Source organism: Polypterus senegalus, chromosome 16 (assembly GCF_016835505.1).
Source record: "Polypterus senegalus isolate Bchr_013 chromosome 16, ASM1683550v1, whole genome shotgun sequence".
Classification (NCBI taxonomy): domain Eukaryota; kingdom Metazoa; phylum Chordata; class Cladistia; order Polypteriformes; family Polypteridae; genus Polypterus; species Polypterus senegalus.
In genome coordinates this window covers 90,465,720-90,488,336 of record NC_053169.1, presented here as the reverse complement: position 1 = coordinate 90,488,336, position 22,617 = coordinate 90,465,720, and the positions used below count along the sequence as shown (strand labels likewise).

At 37.6% G+C, this 22,617-nt stretch overlaps 1 protein-coding gene across 3 annotated transcripts in view; it reads left to right on the top strand.

Annotated features, from left to right (window-relative positions):
• The first annotated feature begins 4,039 nt into the window (after nucleotides 1-4,039).
• nphp1 (nephronophthisis 1) overlaps nucleotides 4,040-22,617 on the top strand; it is a 65,073-nt gene continuing 46,495 nt past the window's right edge. The window contains exons 1-6 of one of the 3 annotated variants that reach the window (XM_039738304.1): nucleotides 4,040-4,377; nucleotides 11,172-11,245; nucleotides 14,039-14,099; nucleotides 19,288-19,424; nucleotides 19,587-19,764; nucleotides 20,176-20,277. In XM_039738304.1, the coding sequence (XP_039594238.1) occupies nucleotides 4,312-4,377; nucleotides 11,172-11,245; nucleotides 14,039-14,099; nucleotides 19,288-19,424; nucleotides 19,587-19,764; nucleotides 20,176-20,277 (618 nt within the window). In that variant the 5' untranslated portion in view covers nucleotides 4,040-4,311. Of the gene's footprint in view, nucleotides 4,378-11,171; nucleotides 11,248-14,038; nucleotides 14,100-19,287; nucleotides 19,425-19,586; nucleotides 19,765-20,175; nucleotides 20,278-22,617 lie in introns of those variants that run through there. The other 2 variants (XM_039738305.1, XM_039738306.1) reach the window with 2 other exon arrangements.

Here is a 22,617-nt window from a genome sequence, read left to right as displayed (position 1 = left end):
GGAAAGATTTCTGTTATGTTGATTTTGCTAGTCCTTTTTTAATCTTAAGGTTTCAGTCCTTACATTTGCAGTTTTCTGTGTTCAATGGTGAAGTTATTCACTTAGCCAGTCTGAGTAATACGTACTTTTTAGTCCACAAATGTGTGTGGTTTCTGTTATCTGCAAGACATCAAGTGTTAACATGTTGCTTTTTTCCTCATCGTGACCAGAATTATAAACATTACTCCAAACATATTTTTGTTGCTTATAAATGCTACTGTTCTTATATAAGGTGCTTAGTTTTTTTTCTGATTATCAACACACAAAAAACGATTCTTCAGAAAAAAAAACTACACACACATACTAAAATTGAAATTGTCTTTGTTATAATTTGGAAATTACTGCCACTCAAAATGGCACATTTATTGGCCAATTGCCTGTACCTAATTCAAGGTGTAAAAATACTTGCAGCTAATTTCTCCACCTAAATATCTGAGCTGCTTCTTTCGGCTGTTCCCATTAGGGGTTGCCACAGTGGATCATCTTCTATATACAGTGGAGGAAATAATTATTTGACCCTCACTGATTTTGTAAGTTTGTCCAATGACAAAGAAATGAAAAGTCTCAGAACAGTATCATTTCAATGGTAGGTGTATTTCAACAGTGGCAGATTGCACATCAAAAGGAAAATCGAAAAATAACTTTAAATAAAAGATAGAAATTGATTTGCATTTCATTGAGGGAAATAAGTTTTGAACCCCTACCAACCATTAAGAGTTCTGGCTCCCACAGAGTGGTTAGACACTTCTACTCAATTAGTCACCCTCATTAAGGACACCTGTCTTAACTAGTCACCTGTATAAAAGACACCTGTCCACAGAATCAATCAATCAAGCAGACTCCACACTCTACAACATGGGAAAGACCAAAGAGCTGTCCAAGGATGTCAGAGACAAAATTGTAGACCTGCACAAGGCTGGAATGGGCTACAAAACCATTAGCAAGAAGCTGGGAGAGAAGGTGACAACTGTTGGTGCGATTGTTCAAAATGGAAGGAGCACAAAATGACCATCAATCGACCTCGCTCTGGGGCTCCACGCAAGATCTCACCTCGTGGGGTGTCAATGGTTCTGAGAAAGGTGAAAAGAATCCTAGAACTACATGGGAGGAGTTAATTAATGACCTCAAATTAGCAGGGACCACAGTCACCAAGAAAATCATTGGAAACACATTACACCGCAATGGATTAAAATCCTGCAGGGCTCGCAAGGTCCCCTGCTCAAGAAGGCACATGTGCAGGCCCGTCTGAAGTTTGCCAATGAACACCTGAATGATTCAGAGAGTGACTGGGAGAAGGTGCTGTGGTCTGATGAGACCAAAATAGAGCTCTTTGGCATTAACTCAACTCGCTGTGTTTGGAGGAAGAAAATGCTGCCTATGACCCCAAAACACCGTCACCACCGTCAAGCATGGGGGTGGAAACATTTTGCTTTGGGGGTGTTTTTCTGCTAAGGGCACTGGACAACTTAATCGCATTAACGGAAAATGGACGGAGCCATGTATCGTGAAATCCTGAGCGACAATCTCCTTCCCTCTGCCAGGAAACTGAAAATGGGTCGTGGATGGGTGTTCCAGCACGACAATGACCCAAAACATACAGCAAAGGCAACAAAGGAGTGGCTCAAGAAGAAGCACATTAAGGTCATGGAGGTGCCTAGTCAGTCTCGGACCTTAATCCAATAGAAAACCTATGGAGGGAGCTCTAGCTCAGAGTAGCACAGAGACAGCCTCGAAACCTTAGGGATTTAGAGATGATCTGCAAAGAGGAGTGGACCAACATTCCTCCTAAAATGTGCAAACTTGGTCATCAATTACAAGAAACGTTTGACCTCTGTGCTTGCAAACAAGGGTTTTCCACTAAGTATTAAGTCTTTTTTGTTAGAGGGTTCAAAACTTATTTCCCTCAATGAAATGCAAATCAATTTCTATCTTTTATTTAAAGTTATTTTTCAATTTTCCTTTTGATGTGCAATCTGCCACTGTTGAAATAAACCTACCATTGAAATGATACTGTTCTGAGACTTTTCATTTCTTTGTCATTGGACAAACTTACAAAATCAGTGAGGGGTCAAATAATTATTTCCTCCACTGTATTCCAATGCTCGTCATCTTGTTTTGTTACACCCATCACCTGAATGTCCTCTCTCATCTCTCACCACATCCATAAACCTTCTCTTAGGTCTTCCTCTTCCCTCTATCCTTAGCATCCTTCTCCCAATATACCCAGCATCTCTCCTTTACATGTCCAAACTAACGCAATCTCGCCTCTCTGACTTTGTCTCTAAACCGTCCAACCATTATAAATGAGCAATAGGTTAGTTCTCTTTGTTTGGACAACAATGGAAGCGAATATTGTTCAGAGAGGTAGTTGAAAAGATGTGAGAATAAATGGAGGACAAATACAAGTACATGGAAGGAGACAAAAGAGAGCCATCATAGATAACCTGGTTGAGCTTTCTCGTCATAGAGGTTGAAGGTGTACGATTGCTGGCCTTGCAGACACCTTCTACTCCTTCTCCAGGCAATGGTGGTGGGAGCGGCAGCGGCGGTCGTGGTCGCGGGGCATCGCAATCTGGTTTGTAATTGGCGGTCCGAACGTTGCCACAGGCGCGTGAACTCCACGAACCTATTCGGCACCCCGATCAGCTGATGGTACTTCACATTTGTTTTCGATCACTTGTATCAAAATCGGAGTCCGAAAAAAGGTTGGGAGCATGCGCTGATTACGCGTTGCCGTACCCACCACACGACGAAACATCTGGATTGGGAGCCGAGTGCAGCGGGTGACACTTTAGCACCACACTGGGACAGTCAGACCAACCCCCAGGTTTTTTCCCTGCAGGTTGGAGGGCCTACATGCAGGGCTGGATGCAACCTGCAATTGCAGGTTAAGGGAATTGCTTTTAAGGGCCCAACGGAGTTGTGTCACTTCTGCAGTTTACAAGATTCAAAACGGCAACATTCCGTTTGCCGACACAGATCCCTATAATAGTTTGACAGAGATTTCGTTGAAGGATGTGATCAATATAATATATAATATTTATACAGTATTTATTTTATTGTATTCATTTAAAATGTGATTTGTTCAAATTGCATTCATATATCATGCTTTTTACTATTTACACACGCACTACGCTTGGTCCGGAGCATATCTATGATTCGTTCGTTTTTACGGACAGACAGTCCTTGCTAAAACATTGATAAACACCGGATTTTCCCTCTACGAACGCTATACGATTTGTTCTTCTCACATTTCATGAATGAGAGCCATCATCTCTGGATATTCTTATGTATGCACCGTTCCAAAAGCCTTTTCCATAAACCCCGTTATGATTCTCTTATTCCCCACTGTTGGAAAAAATATTAATCTTTTACATTACCTCATAGAAAGAATCCTTCTAACGTGAAAAAGTTGTCACATAAAATAATTATGAATCGGTGGCGGGTACATTGTTGTTGTTTAACGGCGCTGAGTAGCAAGCAGTATTTGTTAGCATTCTGTTATACAAATGTGCAGCTTTAATGTCATCTTTAGAGAAGCCTAGAAAAACAGGAAATCTGCCAAAGTCTCAAATTAATTCCGACTAGTGCGGCAGCAGCAATCGGACCTTCTAAGGATAAGTGAGCTACCTAAAAGAGTGATGTAAGGCGCGAGAATCCATCGGCGCTTACGGCAGGTATTCGCTGGTGCGGTGCTACACTATTCCTAAAGGCAACACATTACATCATTAGAACTAATAACCAAATAATTATAATAAGATCAAAATGAACACAAAGACTGCACCTGCCCGAATGTAACTACAGGTATGCGATCAACATGCGCGATGGCTACTTGGGCTGTTTCGGGCTCATAACTGCTATGATTTCTGCACCCCACAAGATGTCACTATTTTCAAATGATCTTTTTGGATCTTTTTTCGGCACAATCTGGAAGAAGTTTCAAAAGCTTCACGGGGCTTCTTTCGACGACTTCGCCAACCCATCACTAAAGAAAGCCTAATCGCACGCAAAAAATACAGAGAAAGGAAACTTAAATGTTGCCGACATCCGTTACCTTTTCGCTCCGTACTACAAAATGGCTGCTCCGCCCGGTCTGGTCACGTGTCGCACTCTACTGACATCATCTAGTTGTCGCGACGACTGTCTTAGCGACCAGAAGCGTCTGCATGGTTGGCAACATAACTATATAAAGGCCATGGTTTTAGAAGTTGTTTTTTTCTAAATATATATTTTGCATTTTACTTTATGATTTTTAACTGAATTGTGTTAAAAATGTCTATGAAGAGACAGGGGCCGCTGCAAACTCTGCAGAGAGCTGCAGATGAACTTAAGAAGCAGGTAATGTTTGTGTTATTTTATGCTTATTTTATATTTTACAGACATTATCTACAGTAGCCGTGAAGTACAGCACTTCGCCGTTTTTTACATTCTTGATTATACGGTATTTTGTCGGAATACTTATTTAATATTGTCTCCGGAGATACGGATTTTACGCAGCTGCTTCGTAGTACCAGGGGCTGCAGTCCGAGCCCCGGTTCAGGCATTTTGTGGAGAGCTTACACACTATCACTTTTGCAGGTTGAGTGTTTGCAAGAAACCTTTGTTAACTTCCAAAGACGTGTCTTTAATTCGGCTTGGTGTGAGTTTTGATTTATATAACGGCAGGGCCTTTCTGTCCTGCTTGGTGCCCCAGGCAAGGAAATCTGTCTACCCACCCCCACCCCTTTCACACCACCACACACACACACACAATATGCTACTAACACAAGTTAATCACTTATTTAATTAAAAATAAATACATGTAAATAGAATAATAAAACAATACTAATAGACCTCTGCGTGTAGTGTATGCATTGTTTAAAAATCCTTAGTGGTGAGATCGCCACAGTGTCCCTGCTCCTGCCTCCAAGACGTCCTCTCCTCTGTCTTAGTACCTACCCCATAGACATATATAGATAGACGCCGCATTCACTGCGCATGTCCATTTGCCCAGTCGATCCACGATACATCACGCCGCGTGCCCAGTCGACACGATACATCAGCGCGTGCGAGTGGCAAAAGTACCATTTAAACTAATACATGTAGACATGGAAACCGGGTTAAAAAACAATAACGTTTAAAACAGTATCGTTTACATACAACAGATTTTGGCGAATCGTTTAAATGCAATTATTTATATCCATTTATACACTAATAATGGCAATTATTATTACTATTATTATTATTATTACTATTAAATAATTCCTCCCATATAAGTAACATTTCTCGGACTGCCTTCTTCCATCTCCAAAACATTTCTAGACTTCGTCCTGTTCTTACCCAACACAGTACTGAAGTATCGGTTAATGCCCGAGTCCCCCCACGTATAGATTACTGTAATGCTATTCTATCTGACATCCCACAAAAACGTATCCATCGCTTACAACTTCTTCAAAATTCTGCTGGCAGGATAATAACCTGCTGTTCTAAATCCACTGAACATATCACACCGATTCTCTCTCAACTTCTCTGGCTCCCTTTTAACTACAGAATACAATACTAAATACCGCTCTGAACATTTAAAGCTCTCCACAACCTCACTGATCTCCTCCAGACTGACACTCCTCTCACTCACTCAGATCCTCATCTTCAGCTCGACTTTCTGTACCACACATCAGACTCCGTGCTATGGGAGCTCGAGCGTCTCTCCTGGTGCTCCTCAACTCGGGAATTCTCTTCCCTCTCATATCCGTCAGCTCGATTCAATAACACATTTTAAAACTGCCCTCAAAACTTACCTTTTCAAACTGGCATACCAATTGTGAATTTTGCACTGTTACTGCCAGTTATCTTTGTTTGTTTGCTTATTATTGCTTTTTGATTTATCATTCTCTTGTTTTAATTTTACTAATGTTTTAATTTTATTGCAAGGTGACCTTGAGTGCTAAGATTATAAAACAGGGTTTTCTAATGGCCAAATATAACCAAAACAATTGTTCAGCCTTACCTATGAAATGTAATCCCCTGGGATCTGGTTTGGAGCGTACAGTGGTTTGTACATTCTCAAGCAGCACATGTGTGAGGCATCTTTATCCATTACTTCACTCCACAGCAGTGCCACTCGCAATATGGCGGCGACATTGACGTACGATTCTGCTGGTCATGTGGCATCTAGTAATTCTATGTCTATGGTCTTACCAGCATCATAGGCTCCCAGGCAAAGTGGTGCTCCTGTTTTGATCGCAAAACAGAAACATATATAACACAGTTTTCCTATGTATGTAAGAATTGCCAGATGATGTGCCTCAGCCCTGTAACTTCAACTATGTTTAGAGGTCTGTAGCCTGATGCAATCCATTTTGCAATTAGATAGATAGATAGATAGATACTTTATTAATCCCAAGGGGAAATTCACATACTCCCAAGGGGAAAATTAATCCCAAGGTGAAATAAAATAGTAGTAGTTAATGCTTTTAGGTTTTGTTTCATTCATGGACATAAGTCAAAGTGTACATTCAAGGACTATTATCTGCTCCAGACAATATTTTGATGCCTAATGTTAAGAGTTTTTATCAGTGGCACCATGTACATTCTGCATTTAAGCGATATGCCAAAGATGTTGTAATTCCGTCATATTTAAATTTACCCGCACTAAGTTTACAAGTACCCACAATTTTGCCCTTTGAATGATATAGTAGTGTTTTAAATCAAATTAGTAGTATCCACACTTTAAGTCAAAGGCCCTGCAAAATGTTGGACCATCTGCTTAGGTCTCCCTAAACTGAACACAATGAGACAAAGCATGATCTTGGATCTTGGTTACTTCTAACAGTAGTCACACTGATGATTTATATACTGTAATAGTAAATCTATTAATCAAAGCAAAGGCTTAACTACAGCACTCTATTGACAAGTACAGTATGTGATTAAATTTGACATGGAAGCCAGGCATCTTTGGCCTTTTTATATGGAATACCACATCCAGGAATTTAACTATTTTGTAGCATCCCCATTTTCTTTCAGTCTTGAATTGTTAAGTACGGAATCTCCTAACTCGGCACAGCTAAAGGTAGGAATTTGTAACTCCCATCCTGTCCCCAATATTACATTAGGACAGTGGTGGACAATGTCGACCTGGAGGGCCACAGTGGCTACAGGCAGTGGCGTAGCGTGGTTGTCAGCCCGGGGTGGAGGAAAATTTTGCTGCCCCCTTATTTAGGTATTTCAATTTAAAAGACTAAAATGTACAGTAATTCTTTGCCGCCCCATAAAAGTGCCGCCCCCACTACGCTACACCACTGGCTACTGGTTTTCATTCCAACCCAATTGCTTAATTCGAAACCAATCTTTGCCAATCTCAGACCTTATTTAATTTTATGGCTTGTTAGTCTGCACAAAGTAAGTTCTTTTCCTTTCCAAGGATGTCATCCAAATGATTTGATGCCATAAAAGTGATCATTTTCAACCTGACACATTTTCTTTTAAGTGTTTTATTAAATCAAATAATGCGTGATGAACATACACATATGTAAATGGAAAAAAGCAAGATGGGGGAACTGCTGACTTCTTTATCAGTTGTATCTTATTGCTGATAAAGAGCCATTAAAACAGTGAATGCAGTGGTTTAAGATTGAAATAAGCAATTAAGGGTGGGGGAAACAAGCAAGACCACTAAAATGAAGCATCAAAATGTCACTTGAGCAATAAGGGCTTCATCAGCAATAACTGACTTCTCATCAAGAAACTTGGTTGGAACAAAAACCTGCAGCCATTGTGGCCCTCCAGGACTGACATTTCCCACCCCTGCATTTGGTGATTTAAGCAAGTGATTACAGAGATTTTGTTATGTGGTTGTCTTTTAGTTTTTCATATTCACATCACATACTTTTTTAATTCATTAGTTTTAAATGTAAGAACAGTACTATGGTTTGATAAGAAATAAAAATCAGAAAGCCTAAAATTTTGGTATTTTTCATTTACAAAACATATACGGTTACATAAGAGTTTCCGATCAAAAGAACAGAAAAATAACTCAAGTTACATATAACTACAGCTCAAAATAGAAGAAAGTTTACTCAAAGTCAATTGTGAAGGATGACAGTTGTTATGTTTTATAGGATCATTATTGTCAATGTTGAGTTCCAGTTTTGATAACTTTATAGTTCTGCTTTTAAATTCAGCCTACTCCTGTATTTTAATATTCAAAATAGGGGGAAATGTTACAAAACCAAAAAAAAAAAAAATGATGTCTAAAACTGTAGCTTCCTGCTGTTGATTAATGTTAATACTACAATTAAATGTTAGATACATTGTGAAAGGATTCAGACCACTTAGAACAAAAAGTTTGGGGCAGCCACTTGTATACTTGAAACTGGCTGTCAAAAGCGAAGATTTGGTGTAACAGGTGTTTATAGACATCAGTCCAAAACTGAAGTGGCAGGTAGATAAAACATAGTGGTTTTAAAGCTGGGCAGGGGAAATGAAATCATCGAGGCAGGAAGCAGAAGTGATGCCATCAAGCCCAGGTGGATTTTCCCGTGTTTGGTCTGAAAAGGAAAAAGAGAAGGGATCAGTGCACTCTGCCATCCCCTGGTCTGGCATGGAATGATCCTTTTTTGGAGCTCTTTAGCTGCCTCCCATGCACACGTGTGTGACAACATGCATTTCTCTCTATTATAAAAAAAAATCTTGGGGAGGCAGACTAGGGAGATGAGACATGATCTTCTCAGAAGACAATCTGAAGTCCCACGAGAGACACTTTAACTTGCTCCCAGCTCTTAAAACAATGACAAACGACAAGCAAAACACGCAGCTCGTAGCAGATGATCCGACAACTTCTCCTGGCGTGCATTCAGCCACCCTAACCCCACCTCGTAACAAGGCGAGCAGAAGACACACAAAGTGGCAAAAAGGACAGCGGCTGTACAGGCTTTAAAATAATCGACGGCCAGCACAACAGCAGCTGCCCCCCCTTCACAACACAAGCGTTATACGTCCTGCGATAAAGAGATTTAACCAGGCCCGGGGCCGGAAATAAAGGACATGTATTGTTTTTACAACGTCACGCGAGACAAGGCAGTGAGCCATCATTTAAAACAAGTTCACAGATATCTAACCAAGCAGTTGTTGGATTGCTTTTGGCAGACACGCATCATGCGCTCCCAGCTCTTTAAACAACGACATGTGACAAGCAGAACAGGCAGCTCACCAGCAGCAGAAAGACAGCAGATGATCCGACGGCATCTCCTTAGCATGCGTTCAGCCACCCCCCTTCACAACGCGAGCAGCGTTATACATTCTGCGAGAAAGAGATATAACCACGCCCAGGGCCAGGAATAAATGACAAGTATTCTTTTTACAAAATTTTTTTAAAGTAAAAGTGATAATAATGCATATGTAACAATTCCCATGAAAATAACAATCACTTTAAATTGAATATCCGGTAAACCAAACACGGGGGTGGGCGAGCGAAGCCCCCTAGTTATTATTAATAATTGTTAAAATTCATCTTTATTGTATTTTATTCTGCTTTAGTCTGCCAATTTATAAAACTGTTCTAAAAAGTATCGCAGAAAAAAGAAGTTCAACAAAAACGTAAAAATCTCGTAACGTTGGCTGACCGGAGCTGAGAGGCAAAAGAGCGAAGCCCCCTAGTTATTATTAATAATTGTTAAAATTCATCTTTATTGTATTTTATTCTGTTTTAGTCTGCCAATATCTAAAACTGTTCTAAAAATTATCACAGGAAAAAGAATTTCAACAAAAACGTAAAAATCTCGTAACGTTGGCTGACCGGAGCTGAGAGGCAGAGACAGAGAATGCTGTGCAGGCTGCTCATGAGGGTGGTCAGGGGTGAGAAAAAGAGCACGCACCCGAGACCCTTACGTTCACAGAAATCCATTGGCCTTAGTGTAAGATGTGGAAGCGACATGGAGCTGCTCTCTTGAAAGACTTTGATTTGGAAAGACAGAGGTGGAGTATTACAGCAGGAGCACCGGGAGAATTGAACCACAGCTGAGCATGGAGATTTGCGTTTAGTCACTGTGTGTCCTTTTAAGTCCCACTTTTTACTTGTTATTCTTTGTTTGTTTTTTTTGTTCCTCCTGACAGCTGTTTGTTTTCCATGATTCTCTCATATATACATTTATACAGTATCAGACTACATTTATGTAACAGGTGAAGAACACCTTCAGTTATCTGTTTGTTTATTTAAAGACTAGGCAATTTAAAGGTAATCTTGAAAACTGGAATTGTTAATCTTGTTCGGTCCACAGCCTTCGGTTTGAAACTGACTCAGATTCTTTGTTCTGCTGAACCTTGATGACTGAATCATGTTAAAACTGAACAACTGATAACTTATCAATGGTCTTGTTATTTTCCTGTCTTTACTATGTAGCTAACACAATGATATGCTAATTAAAAAGGTCTCAATCATTTATATCTTCTTACACGCCTGTACATACTATTTTATCTCAAGCTTAAACCTTGAACAATCTCTTAACCCTGACACGATATAAGTGAATCCTTGAGTTTGCTTTTAAGTATTTGCATATATAACATCAGTCTGTTCATCAGTCTATATCCCATCAGCCCTCAAACGGCCTTCTCTCTGGAAACATTTGCTCATCCCAGCCATATTCAATTCTCAGCTTTTTCCTATAAGAGCTTCCAGTGTATTCTATTCTATTAACTTAAAAGCTGCATATTATCTAAATAATCCCACATTCCTATCTCAACACATCAAATAAATTAAATATTATGAGCCTTATTTAACAAACTGTGAAAAGCAATATTTTTACACCCAATACAAATAGTCATTGGAATCTGCAAAAGATTATTAAGGCAAAAAGTATGTGAATGAATAATTGTAATTATTTAGTTTCTAGCTAAGTGAACAAGCATTAACAACTGAATAGTTTGTTCTCATTTATTATACTTATTATGGTTTGCATAATAAGTATAATAATAATTACATAATAATTTTGACAGTATATATTTAAGTGTCAAAAATAACATAACCTTAGTGTTTAATTGTAACATATGACAGCAATGTGTACATTACTACAGGAATGGATTATGTGTGGAATTATTACATTTTTGTGAAAAAAAAGAGAAAGACAAAGTCTAATTTCCAGTTTTTTATATTATTATAGGTGGACAGCTTACTTCAAGAAATTCAGCAACCAGATGCTACCTTTCCTGCAAAAAAAGTGGAGTATTTTCACAGGTGTTTCTGTTTTCTTTTTTTTTTTGTTTCTGCTGACAGTTATGCTAAAAAAGCCAGTGGCAGATTTTATTGAATACAATGATTACATAAATATTCACCCCTCCAATATTTTTCACATTTTGTTTATTTCCAGCTGCTAAACTACTACTAAGCTACTATTCCTAGATGTACACATATTATTCTGTATTATTAAGTTAAATTAAATGTTTAGGTCTTTTAGTTATAAATTATTAATAAATAAGAAGTGTTTTTAGTCTAATATATGTTAACCCTCTTTTTTAGTTATACATGATTATTAAATAAGAAGTGTTTTTAGTCTAATACATTTTATCCCCCTTTTTTAGTTATAAATTATTAATAAATAGGAAGTGTGTTTAGTCCAATACATATTAAACTCCTTTTTTAGTTATAAATCTACTCTATATATATATATATATAAAATCCTAAGCCTAAAAGTGCAATGATTTTATGTGACGGTTTTTATGTCACGTTTTTTGTCACACTTTAAATCTGGCTAATTTTAAAACCTACATATATATGTTTGGTATCATTCTTTTCAGAATTTATTGCACTTTAACATGATTTTGTTAGATTTTCAGATTCTCGTTCCGTTTTTAAATTATAAACTAAAATATAAAGAAAGTCATGTGACGGCCTACTAAGCTGCAACTAGGGGTTGGGCACCAAAGGCGCTGGGGGGCTTGTACCATATTTTTAAATACAATCACTTTCTCTAACAAAGCGGCTCAGCTGCGGGATAGATGGGGGCCCAGCGCCTGCCCCCGGGTTTGGCGAGTGAAGCGAGCAGTGGGTGGAGCCTCCTAGTTATTAATAAGTAAGAAGTGGTTTTAGTCCAATACATATTAACTCCTTTTTTAGTTATAAATTATTAATAAACAAGAAGTGTTTTAGTTCAATATATATTAACCCCCTTTTTCAATTATAAATCTATCTATTATATAAAAAAAACTTGGGTCGAGACTTCATCATCTCGGAGAGACACTTTGAAGTCCCGCAAGACTTCTTGCACGTCACGCCCTACTTACAAACAATTTCTCTGAGACAAAAGGACAGATGCTGTACAGGCTTTTAAATGATCGACACGCAGCGCGACATCCAGATCACACAGCACGGCAGCAGCAGTTGCTGTACAGGCTTTTAAATGATCAATTAGAAATGAGCTTAGAAATATCGATTCATTCTCACTTTTCAAATCTAAACTTAAAACTCATTTGTTTAAGACTGCTTTTTCTCTTTGATTATAATTGCTCTGTCTGATTTTAAATTTTGTATTTTAATTTTATTTATAATGTGTGTTTCATCTATTGTTCTGTGTCCTTGAGTGTTTAGAAAGGCGCCTACGATTAAATAAAATGTATTATTATTATTATCATTATTGTTATATACAGTATTAAAAAAGAAACAGCTATAAAGCAACATTCATTAGCAATGAGAAATATATCTATCTATTATATAAAAAAAATTTGGGTTGAGACGTGATGACCTCGGAGAGACACTTTCAAGTCACGCGAGACTAGACATTACAATAGGAAGCAAGACCCGTGAAATGGTGACTTTTTCACGTCACGCCCTACTTACAAATACAGTACTTTCTCTGAGACAATTTAACGTCACGCAAGACAAGGAAGTGAGACAAAATGACAGCTGCTGTACAGGCTTTTAAATGATCGACGCGCAGCGCAACATGCAGATCATGCAACACAAAGGACAGCTGCTTAACGGGCTATTAAATGATCGATGAGCATCACGACATGCAGACCACGCAGCACGGCACAAGAGGCAGCTTGCTTAAAGCGCGCAACCTGGGGAGAGGGAATAACTCATTCACTACAGCTTTATTACTGTCAAATATGAAGAAATAAAAAATGAATGAAATTAAAATAATCTTTTTAAACTGTATATCCGGTGAATCAAACCCGGGGGATTGTCGAGCGAAGCAAGCAGGGGGCGGAGGCCCCTAGTTATTAATAAATAAGAAGTGTTTTTAGACCTTACATGTTAACCCCCTTTTTCACTTACATCCCAGACTGCACTTGTCCATTTTGTTTCTTAGGCGTACAGTTAAAATTGTGAATGATGTCCACTGGTGGCCACCTCAGCTGAGTGTTATGATTATAGAGGAAATAAACGTGAAGAGCTAGCTGTCACACAAGATGTAAGCTGAAGAGAGGACTTGTCCATAAGATCAGTCTGTGATTTAATTGTAGCTAACACAGATGTGGGAAGGAGTATATACATTTAGAGAGTTCAAAGTTTCCATGGGGTACTTTTAATCTTTTATTGGAACAGGAAAGAAATATAAAGCCACACAGATTTTACCTAGAGCAGATGCTCTTCTTAAAGCAAACAGGTAAAAATGATCCTGGTCAGAAAAGTGATCGAGGTCAAAATTATCACAAATAGTGACAATGGTTCCATGAACAAGATGGGACACCTTGTTTAGGCAGCAACTACCTCTACTGTACTTCAAAGGTTTCACTTCTATAGGAAGGTAAATATAGAAGTCTTGCTAAAACATCACATAATAACATGCTAAAAAAAACAGACCTTTTATACTTTGTTTATAGTTACTGTTTAATAATATATACATACAATTCAAATGCATAATAATATATTCTTTTATATATACAATTATTAGGGCGTCTTAACAGAAAAGCTTTAATTTAGAAACGTATATAGTAGTAAATAATATAGCAAAGTTTGTAACTGTTTCATTTAGCTGTTATTAAACATTAAGGCAGTGCTTAATTTAAATAAAAATGTGTTTTATAGGACTACTGAGTTGCAAAAGTCAACTGAGAAAACTTTGAAAGATTTACAGAATCTGCAAAAGGTAAGAATTAACTGTGTCATCAAGCAGTAAGTGAAAAGTGAGGGTAAAGAGAGTGAAGTATTTTTATAATGTTCTGACCGACCACTGGTTTCATAATTTTACCATGTAATGTCCTGTGTGGTATATGTAATTATGGATATTTTCAATCTTGAAGACCGCCTTTTTTAAGTAAGTGACTTATTGCAGATGTTATCCTCAAACTTCAGTTGGTATATGTGTGTTAAATTGACTTAACATGTGCATTGAAAACACCAGATACTATTTATAGTATGCTGCAACATTTTAAAAATTAATCAGTGTACATGGAGAATATAATACTGTGTCAAAGTCGGCTGCCGGGTGTTTGTTGTCCCAGTTGAACAAATATTTAAATGTCCCGGTTGGTCATATATTTAAATTTACTTGTTTTAAATCCATAGTGAATATCTCTTCAGTCAGGCTTAATCACATATCACCATTGTATCGCTTTACTGATTGTAAACTGTAAGAGTTCCAGTGATACATTCTCAGTAATTTGTCTTATTATAAGATGTCACATATATGGAGCTCATTTAAGATCTATTTCAGAATTTATTAAGCTACTTATAAAAATCCAGCACTGCATGCTATAGTTGTAATGGTGCCAATTGCATCTTACCATAAATGAACACAGTTCAAATGTCTTACTAAATGTTTTCATTGAAGTGTTTTTACAAAATCTGATGTTATAATCCTAACATCAAAGAACAGCCAGCACTTGAATTATTTGGGGGAATTGGAAGTATCCATTGTAAAAGAAACGGAACAAAGCAGAAAGGTTTGGGGGATCCATCCCATATATTGTCGTCGAAACAAACAAAGAGTCAAATTTAGAGTGATTAACACGGACTGAGTCAAACATAAGACTGAAGTGAAGTGTGGAAGGATCCGTCTTATAGGAGTTGTGCAGGAAGAGGCGGGTTCTTAGGTGGAAGTGAGGTCTGTAGGAGGGCGTGGTCAGGCAAGGGAGGTGGGTGGAGTTCTAAGTAGGCTTTCCTTCTGCTGGTCTATGGGAGAGGGAGAAAAATCATTAGTGCAGGTCATCAACCCCCGACTCCGCGTCTTATCGCCACTTTTAGAAAAGTCTGCTTTTGTTTTTAACCTTTGTTTGTCCGGTTGATTTATTGCACAAATAACAAAGATAAATCATTGCAATAGTAATCACCCACTAAGTTTAAATACGTTTTTAGAGGAATATCCAAAGATGTCATTGAAAATTTAGATAACATTGATTTTTCCAACATTTTCGTTACCTGCACCAGGTTACAAATTAAACAAAGAAGCAAACAACCTTTTATTTGATATAGCATTTTTTTAAATGAGCACTTTCAGGGTTTAGTGATATTGTTATATTTTTAAATAAATATTTTTTTTATACCTGGAGCATTGGTAGGTTAGGTTCTTTACCCAGAGTAACACATCATACAGTATAAGAAGCAGGAATTAACCTGACAGCCTTGTGGTTCTAAATTCAATGCCTTAGCGGCTTTAGCCACATGTTTAAGATGACACTTATTTTTCTGTTCAAAATGGTGTGGCCAATTGCAGCCATAGAAATATTTACTGGTAATAGCCAATCAATTCTATCACTGGTAGATTCTTTTATTTAAAAATAATATCCTGTACTGCATTATAAAATGAGCCTATCACATTCATTTGTATTCTTCATCTTGGTTTTAATGTAATAATAAATGTAATGCATTTAGCATTTACAGTATACATCTTTTTTAGAATAAAAAGCCAATCCCAGCAGTATCGGGCACAATGCAGGAACGAAATGTCATGGAGGGACCAGTGCATTGCAGGGCACATTCATGAACACAGCCACACTCACACTCATCCAGCACCAAATTAGAGAAACCAATATGGGATGAAACCCAAAGGATGAATGTGCAGACCCAATACTGACTTTGAGTGGGTCTAGATTTATTGACACCTCAAATTTAACCACTTCTCCACTTTTAAAATTTGTCTTCTATAGGTAAATATTACAGAATGCAGTAGGTTCATTCTACAACAACAACAACAACAACAACATTTATTTATACAGCACATTTTCATACAAACAGTAGCTCAAAGTGCTTTACATAATAAAGAATAGAAAAATGAAAGACACAGTAAGAAAACAAAATAAAATCAACATTAATTAACATCGAATAAGAGTAAGGTTCAATGGCCAGGGGGGACAGAAAAAACAAAAAAACTCCAGACGGCTGGAGAAAAAATAAAATCTGTAGGGATTCCAGACCATGAGACTGTCCAGTCCTCTCTGGGCATTCTACCTAACATAAATGAAACAGTCCACTTTGGATTTAGGGTTCTCACGGAAGGGCTTGATGATGATGATGGTCACGTAGACTTCTGCCTTTTAATCCGTCCATCATTGTTGGAGCATCATGAAGCTTTGAGTAGGTGGAGGTGACGCAGGCCACCACCACAAAGAAACCGGAAAAAGAAACAGAAAAGAGAGTAGAGGTCAGTACGGATTTTAGAGCCACCATGAATAGTTATTATGAGGAAATTGAACATACAGAGTATCAGGATTAAGTTAAATTAAATTAAATTGAAGTTATAGAAAGGCAATGTTAAAGTAATATGTTTTCAGCAGTGTTTTAAAGTGCTCTACTGTATCAGCCTGGCGAATTCCTATTGGCAGGCTATTCCAGATTTTACGTGCATAACAGCAGAAGGCCGCCTCACCACTTCTTTTAAGCTTTGTTCTTGGAATTCTAAGGAGACCTTCATTTGAGGATCTGAGGTTACGATTTGGAATATAAGGTGTCAGACATTCCGATATATACGATGGGGCGAGATTATTTAAGGCTTTATAAACCATAAGCAGAATTTTAAAGTCAATCCTGAATGACACAGGTAACCAGTGTAGTGACATCAAAACTGGAGAAATGTGTTCAGATTTTCTTTTCCTAGTTAGGATTCTAGCAGCTGCATTCAGTGATTGATGTCTTTTTTGGGTAGTCCAGAGAGGAGTGCGTTACAGTAATCTAGTCGACTAAAAACAAACGCATGAACTAATTTCTCAGCATCTTTCAGTGATATAAGAGGTCTAACTTTACTTATGTTTCTGTTGTTTGCTATCTTTTAATTCTTTGCTACACTTGTTCTGCTGCTTACAAGACCATGATACACACGACATTGAGGCAACTGCTCTGAGGAGTAAACAGCACATACTGTGAATTGTTCTACGTGTTTCCTCAGTTTTCCACTAAAATTTCTCTTCCATTCATCATAAAGAAAGAAGAATTTTAAAGGACCAGTTAATATGCTATAGTACCATTGTCGAGTTATGTGTAGGTTTAAAATACTTTCTGCATGTATTGAATCATTTCACCATGTTTTCATTTTCTTTTGCTTAAAACAAGCTTTTCCTATCAACTTGCTTGTTGTTAAAACTATTTTGAGGATCTTTATGAAACATATGAGGATTTAGGACATGCTGCAATTTTTCATTTTTTTTTTTAATCTTAGCCAAGGGGCATTCCAAGGCTAATTATATTACAGTGGTGTGAAAAACTATTTGCCCCCTTCCTGATTTCTTATTCTTTTGCATGTTTGTCATACAAAATGTTTCTGATCATCAAACACATTTAACCATTAGTCAAATATAACACAAGTAAACACAAAATGCAGTTTTTAAATGATGGTTTTTATTATTTAGGGAGAAAAAACAAATCCAAACCTACATGGCCCTGTGTGAAAAAGTAATTGCCCCCTGAACCTAATAACTGGTTTGGCCACCCTTAGCAGCAATAACTGCAATCAAGCGTTTGCGATAACTTGCAATGAGTCTTTTACAGCGCTCTGGAGGAATTTTGGCCCACTCATCTTTGCAGAATTGTTGTAATTCAGCTTTATTTGAGGGTTTTCTAGCATGAACCGCCTTTTTAAGGTCATGCCATAGCATCTCAATTGGATTCAGGTCAGGACTTTGACTAGGCCACTCCAAAGTCTTCATTTTGTTTTTCTTCAGCCATTCAGAGGTGGATTTGCTGGTGTGTTTTGGGTCATTGTCCTGTTGCAGCACCCAAGATCGCTTCAGCTTGAGTTGACGAACAGATGGCCGGACATTCTCCTTCAGGATTTTTGGTAGAAAGTAGAATTCATGGTTCCATCTATCACAGCAAGCCTTCCAGGTCCTGAAGCAGCAAAACAACCCCAGACCATCACACTACCATCACCATATTTTACTGTTGGTATGATGTTCTTTTTTTGAAATGCTGTGTTCCTTTTACGCCAGATGTAACGGGACATTTGTCTTCCAAAAAGTTCAACTTTTGTCTCATCAGTCCACAAGGTATTTTCCCAAAAGTCTTGGCAATCATCGAGATGTTTCTTAGCAAAATTGAGACGAGCCCTAATGTTCTTTTGCTTAACAGTGGTTTGCGTCTTGGAAATCTGCCATGCAGGCCGTTTTTGCCCAGTCTCTTTCTTATGGTGGAGTCGTGAACACTGACCTTAATTGAGGCAAGTGAGGCCTGCAGTTCTTTAGACGTTGTCCTGGGGTCTTTTGTGACCTCTCGGATGAGTCATCTCTGCGCTCTTGGGGTAATTTTGGTCGGCCGGCCACTCCTGGGAAGGTTCACCACTGTTCCATGTTTTTGCCATTTGTGGATAATGGCTCTCACTGTGGTTCACTGGAGTCCCAAAGCTTTAGAAATGGCTTTATAACCTTTACCAGACTGATAGATCTCAATTACTTCTGTTCTCATTTGTTCCTGAATTTCTTTGGATCTTGGCATGATGTCTAGCTTTTGAGGTGCTTTTGGTCTACTTCTCTGTGTCAGGCAGCTCCTATTTAAGTGATTTCTTGATTGAAACAGGTGTGGCAGTAATCAGGAAATTGAACTCAGGTGTGATACACCACAGTTAGGTGATTTTTTAACAAGGGGGCAATTACTTTTTCACACAGGGCCATGTAGGTTTGGATTTTTTTTCTCCCTAAATAATAAAAACCATCATTTAAAAACTGCATTTTGTGTTTACTTGTGTTATATTTGACTAATGGTTAAATGTGTTTGATGATCAGAAACATTTTGTGTGACAAACATGCAAAAGAATAAGAAATCAGGAAGGGGGCAAATAGTTTTTCACACCACTGTATATATGAAAGTCTGCAGGTTTTTCTCATTTTTTTAACTTTTGTTTTGCAAAGGCGGATGAGCCCGCACCAATTGGCAATTATGATCAGAGAAAAGAGGACGAAGAAAAACGACTCCTCAAAATGTTAAAGCAACTTCAGGCAGTGACAGAGTATTTAAATGTGGACAAAATCTCTCAGAATGATGGCAAGTAAGTTTTAACAAATATGTAACTGTTGAAGTACGTTTTTACATATGGTTGCTGTTCATAAATGATTTAAAGATTCCTATCAGTCACGTTCAACACACCGTATACTGTGCACATTTAAAACAATTATTCAATGTTCAAGAAAGTATTTTATTTTGCTTCTAGCAATGGAGCACCAAGCTCTTCCCAGGCAGAGGAGGAGGAAGATGAGGAAAGTGAGGACAGTGAAGATGAGGACGATAAGGAGGATAACAAAGGGTCAGCTGAAAAGTCCCAGTCTTCGGAACTCTATATGACAGTCTGTGACTTTAAAGCAGAGCAAGCAGAAGATCTTGATTTTAAGGTAAGTAGAAGCCCGTTAGTTTCTACATATAGCAGTCGTTTCCTCTCTGTTAGTTTTGAATTTATATCATGTCTATGTGAGTTTCACGATATGCCTGCTAGGTAAAGACAGAGAAAAGCTAACAGTCCTATTTATCCACAGAAATGATTCTTGGTGCGCTAACATATTGGGTAGCACTTTGCACAACAAAAACAGTGCACATGTTTCATTTATGTAAAGTTCAAGATATATTTAAATGACTTATACTATAATTATATTTGGTTATTGTTTCTTTCAAAATTATATTAAAGTTGTAATTCTTGGTTGTTTTATAACTTTGTTCTGTATGTATTATAAAGTGTGCTATAACTGAATGAAATTGCAATAATTATAAATGTTAACCTTATATGTATATATATTTTTTATTTTTAGAAAGGTGAAATTTTGACCATTCTTAATAAGCAACCTGATGGCTGGTGGGTTGCTGAAAACTCTGCCGGAAAGAAGGGTCTTGTTCCGAAGACCTATTTACAGGTTAAAATAATCCTTTTGTTGATTAGAACATTTCCTGATGTCTGTATTTTAATGATGTTTAAAGAAATATTTTGAAACATATCCATCTAACTGCCACCTTACAGAGCATTTTGGACTAATGAGTAGCAGGAAACTAAACTAACAATAGGGCACAAAGAAGGGATTGCTATACAGGAAAATACATTTTTGCATATAATTGTAACAACAAATAGTCTAATTTCTTTATAATTTTGTTATACAAAAGTGCTTAAATGTAGAAGAAAAATTAAATAGATGTTACTAATTTTTTAATATTAATTTTTCACTAAGTACTTTATTGTTTTTCTGTAGGCATTTTTTACTTGACTCTGAATTTAGACAGATTGACTGATTGATTGATTTATCAATTTATAAAGCACTTTAAAAACAACATCAAGCCTGACCAAAGTGCTGTATAATAAAACCCCACACATAAGACACACAATAACCAAAGGGTAAAAGAAACAGAAACACATAAGGGCTGAAGAAATTCATAATGAAAAAGTACACAGATAGTCAACATCTCACACTGCGTCAAAGGCCAGGGAGTCAAAGTGTGTTTTTAAATAAAATTGAAAGACAGCAAGTGAAGGAGTCTGCCTAACGTGCAATGGCAAATTGTTCCAGAGTTTTGGACCTGCAACTGAAAAAGCCCGATCACCTCTGAATTTGCATCGTGTCGTAAGAACAAGTAAAAGCATCTGGTCTGCTGACCTGAGAGGGCGAGAGTTTAATTTCAGGTGTTAACACCCAATTCCAGCATAGGCTCACGTCTCCTAAATAATGACAGAACAGGAACGTGTACCCTTAAACTATCTCCAGTTTATTGCTTTTGGTCTAAAAGACCAATTTTACCTTTATTATATAAATTAGTTCTAAGTTTAACTTTAATAATTGTGTTAGCTTGACTTACCTTCGTTTGCAAAGCTTTGGTTTATATACCCCTAGAAAGCAATACAACTATAACTGATAGGAACGTTTTATCTGTAACTTCAAAGGTTAAGGCTGTTTAAGTAGCGTGTGCTCATAATAAAACTTCAGAGGCCTAGTAGGTGTCTTAACATGTGTCACACACATAATATTGCATGTGCAACCTTGGAGGCTAAATGCCATTCTTTAGTGTGTGTTTTAGAATAACAACAACAACAACGACATTTATTTATATAGCACATTTTCATACAAAAAAGCTCAAAGTGCTTTACATAATGAAGAATAGAAAAATAAAAGACACAGTAAGAAAATAAAATAAGTCAACATTAATTAACATAGAATAAGAGTAAGGTCCAATGGCCAGGGTGGACAGAAAAAACAAAAAAAAAACTCCAGACGGCTGGAGAAAAAAATAAAACCACAGAGGCTAGTTAGCTTAACATAAAATGTGTGTGTTGCATTTAATTCAATGCCTAACTATTAAAGAGTACTCACTGAGCAGGAATTTTCATGCTGCGAACCTCAGGGGCTGAATCCCAGCATATGTCCACAATTAAAGGGGCTCTAACTGTTAAAAATGATAGAAGAGTGATAGCCAGTACAATTATTGATGATCTTTTAATAGCAGACTCAAAATTATATACAGTAATAAAATTGAATAAAAGTATACAAAAGGCAAAATAACGAATACAGTGAAACCTCGCGTCACGACCGCAATTCGTTCCAAAACTCTGGTCGCAACCCGATTTGGTTGTGACCGGAAGTAATTTCCCCCATAGGATTGTATGTAAGTGCAATTAATCCATTCCGGACCTGAGCTGTATGTAAATATATTTTTTTTAAAGATTTGTAAGCACAAAAATAGTTAATTATACCATAGAATACACAGTGTAATAGTAAACTAAATGTAAAAACATTGAATAACACTGAGAAAACCTTGAACAGAGAAAACTAACCTTGCAGTCTGTTTAGAAACAAGCCGGTGCATTCTTTAACTGCCTTCTCGCGCTCTCTCTCGCGCTCGCTCGCTGCACAGGGACAGACTGAACACGTGCAGAAATCATCGGCACGTACAAACCGGAAGGGAAACTGGTGTGTCTGGTCGTGAACAGATGCAAAAGTTTGGCAAACTTTTTGGTCGTAACCCGATTTGTACATGTTCTGAGACGTTCAAGACCTGAGGTTCCACTGTAGTAGAAATGCATGGACAGCATTCCAGAAGAAAAACATACTTATCTTCCCCTTGGCATTTAGAAACGTAACCTTATATATCCTGAAAAACTAAAGTTAGTCAGGGATCAAAGCTTATCCACTGGTACAATGTGTGGTCATAAAATCTACAAAAGAGAGATACAAACAAAGGGAGGAAGAGGATGACACTTTAAATGCCAC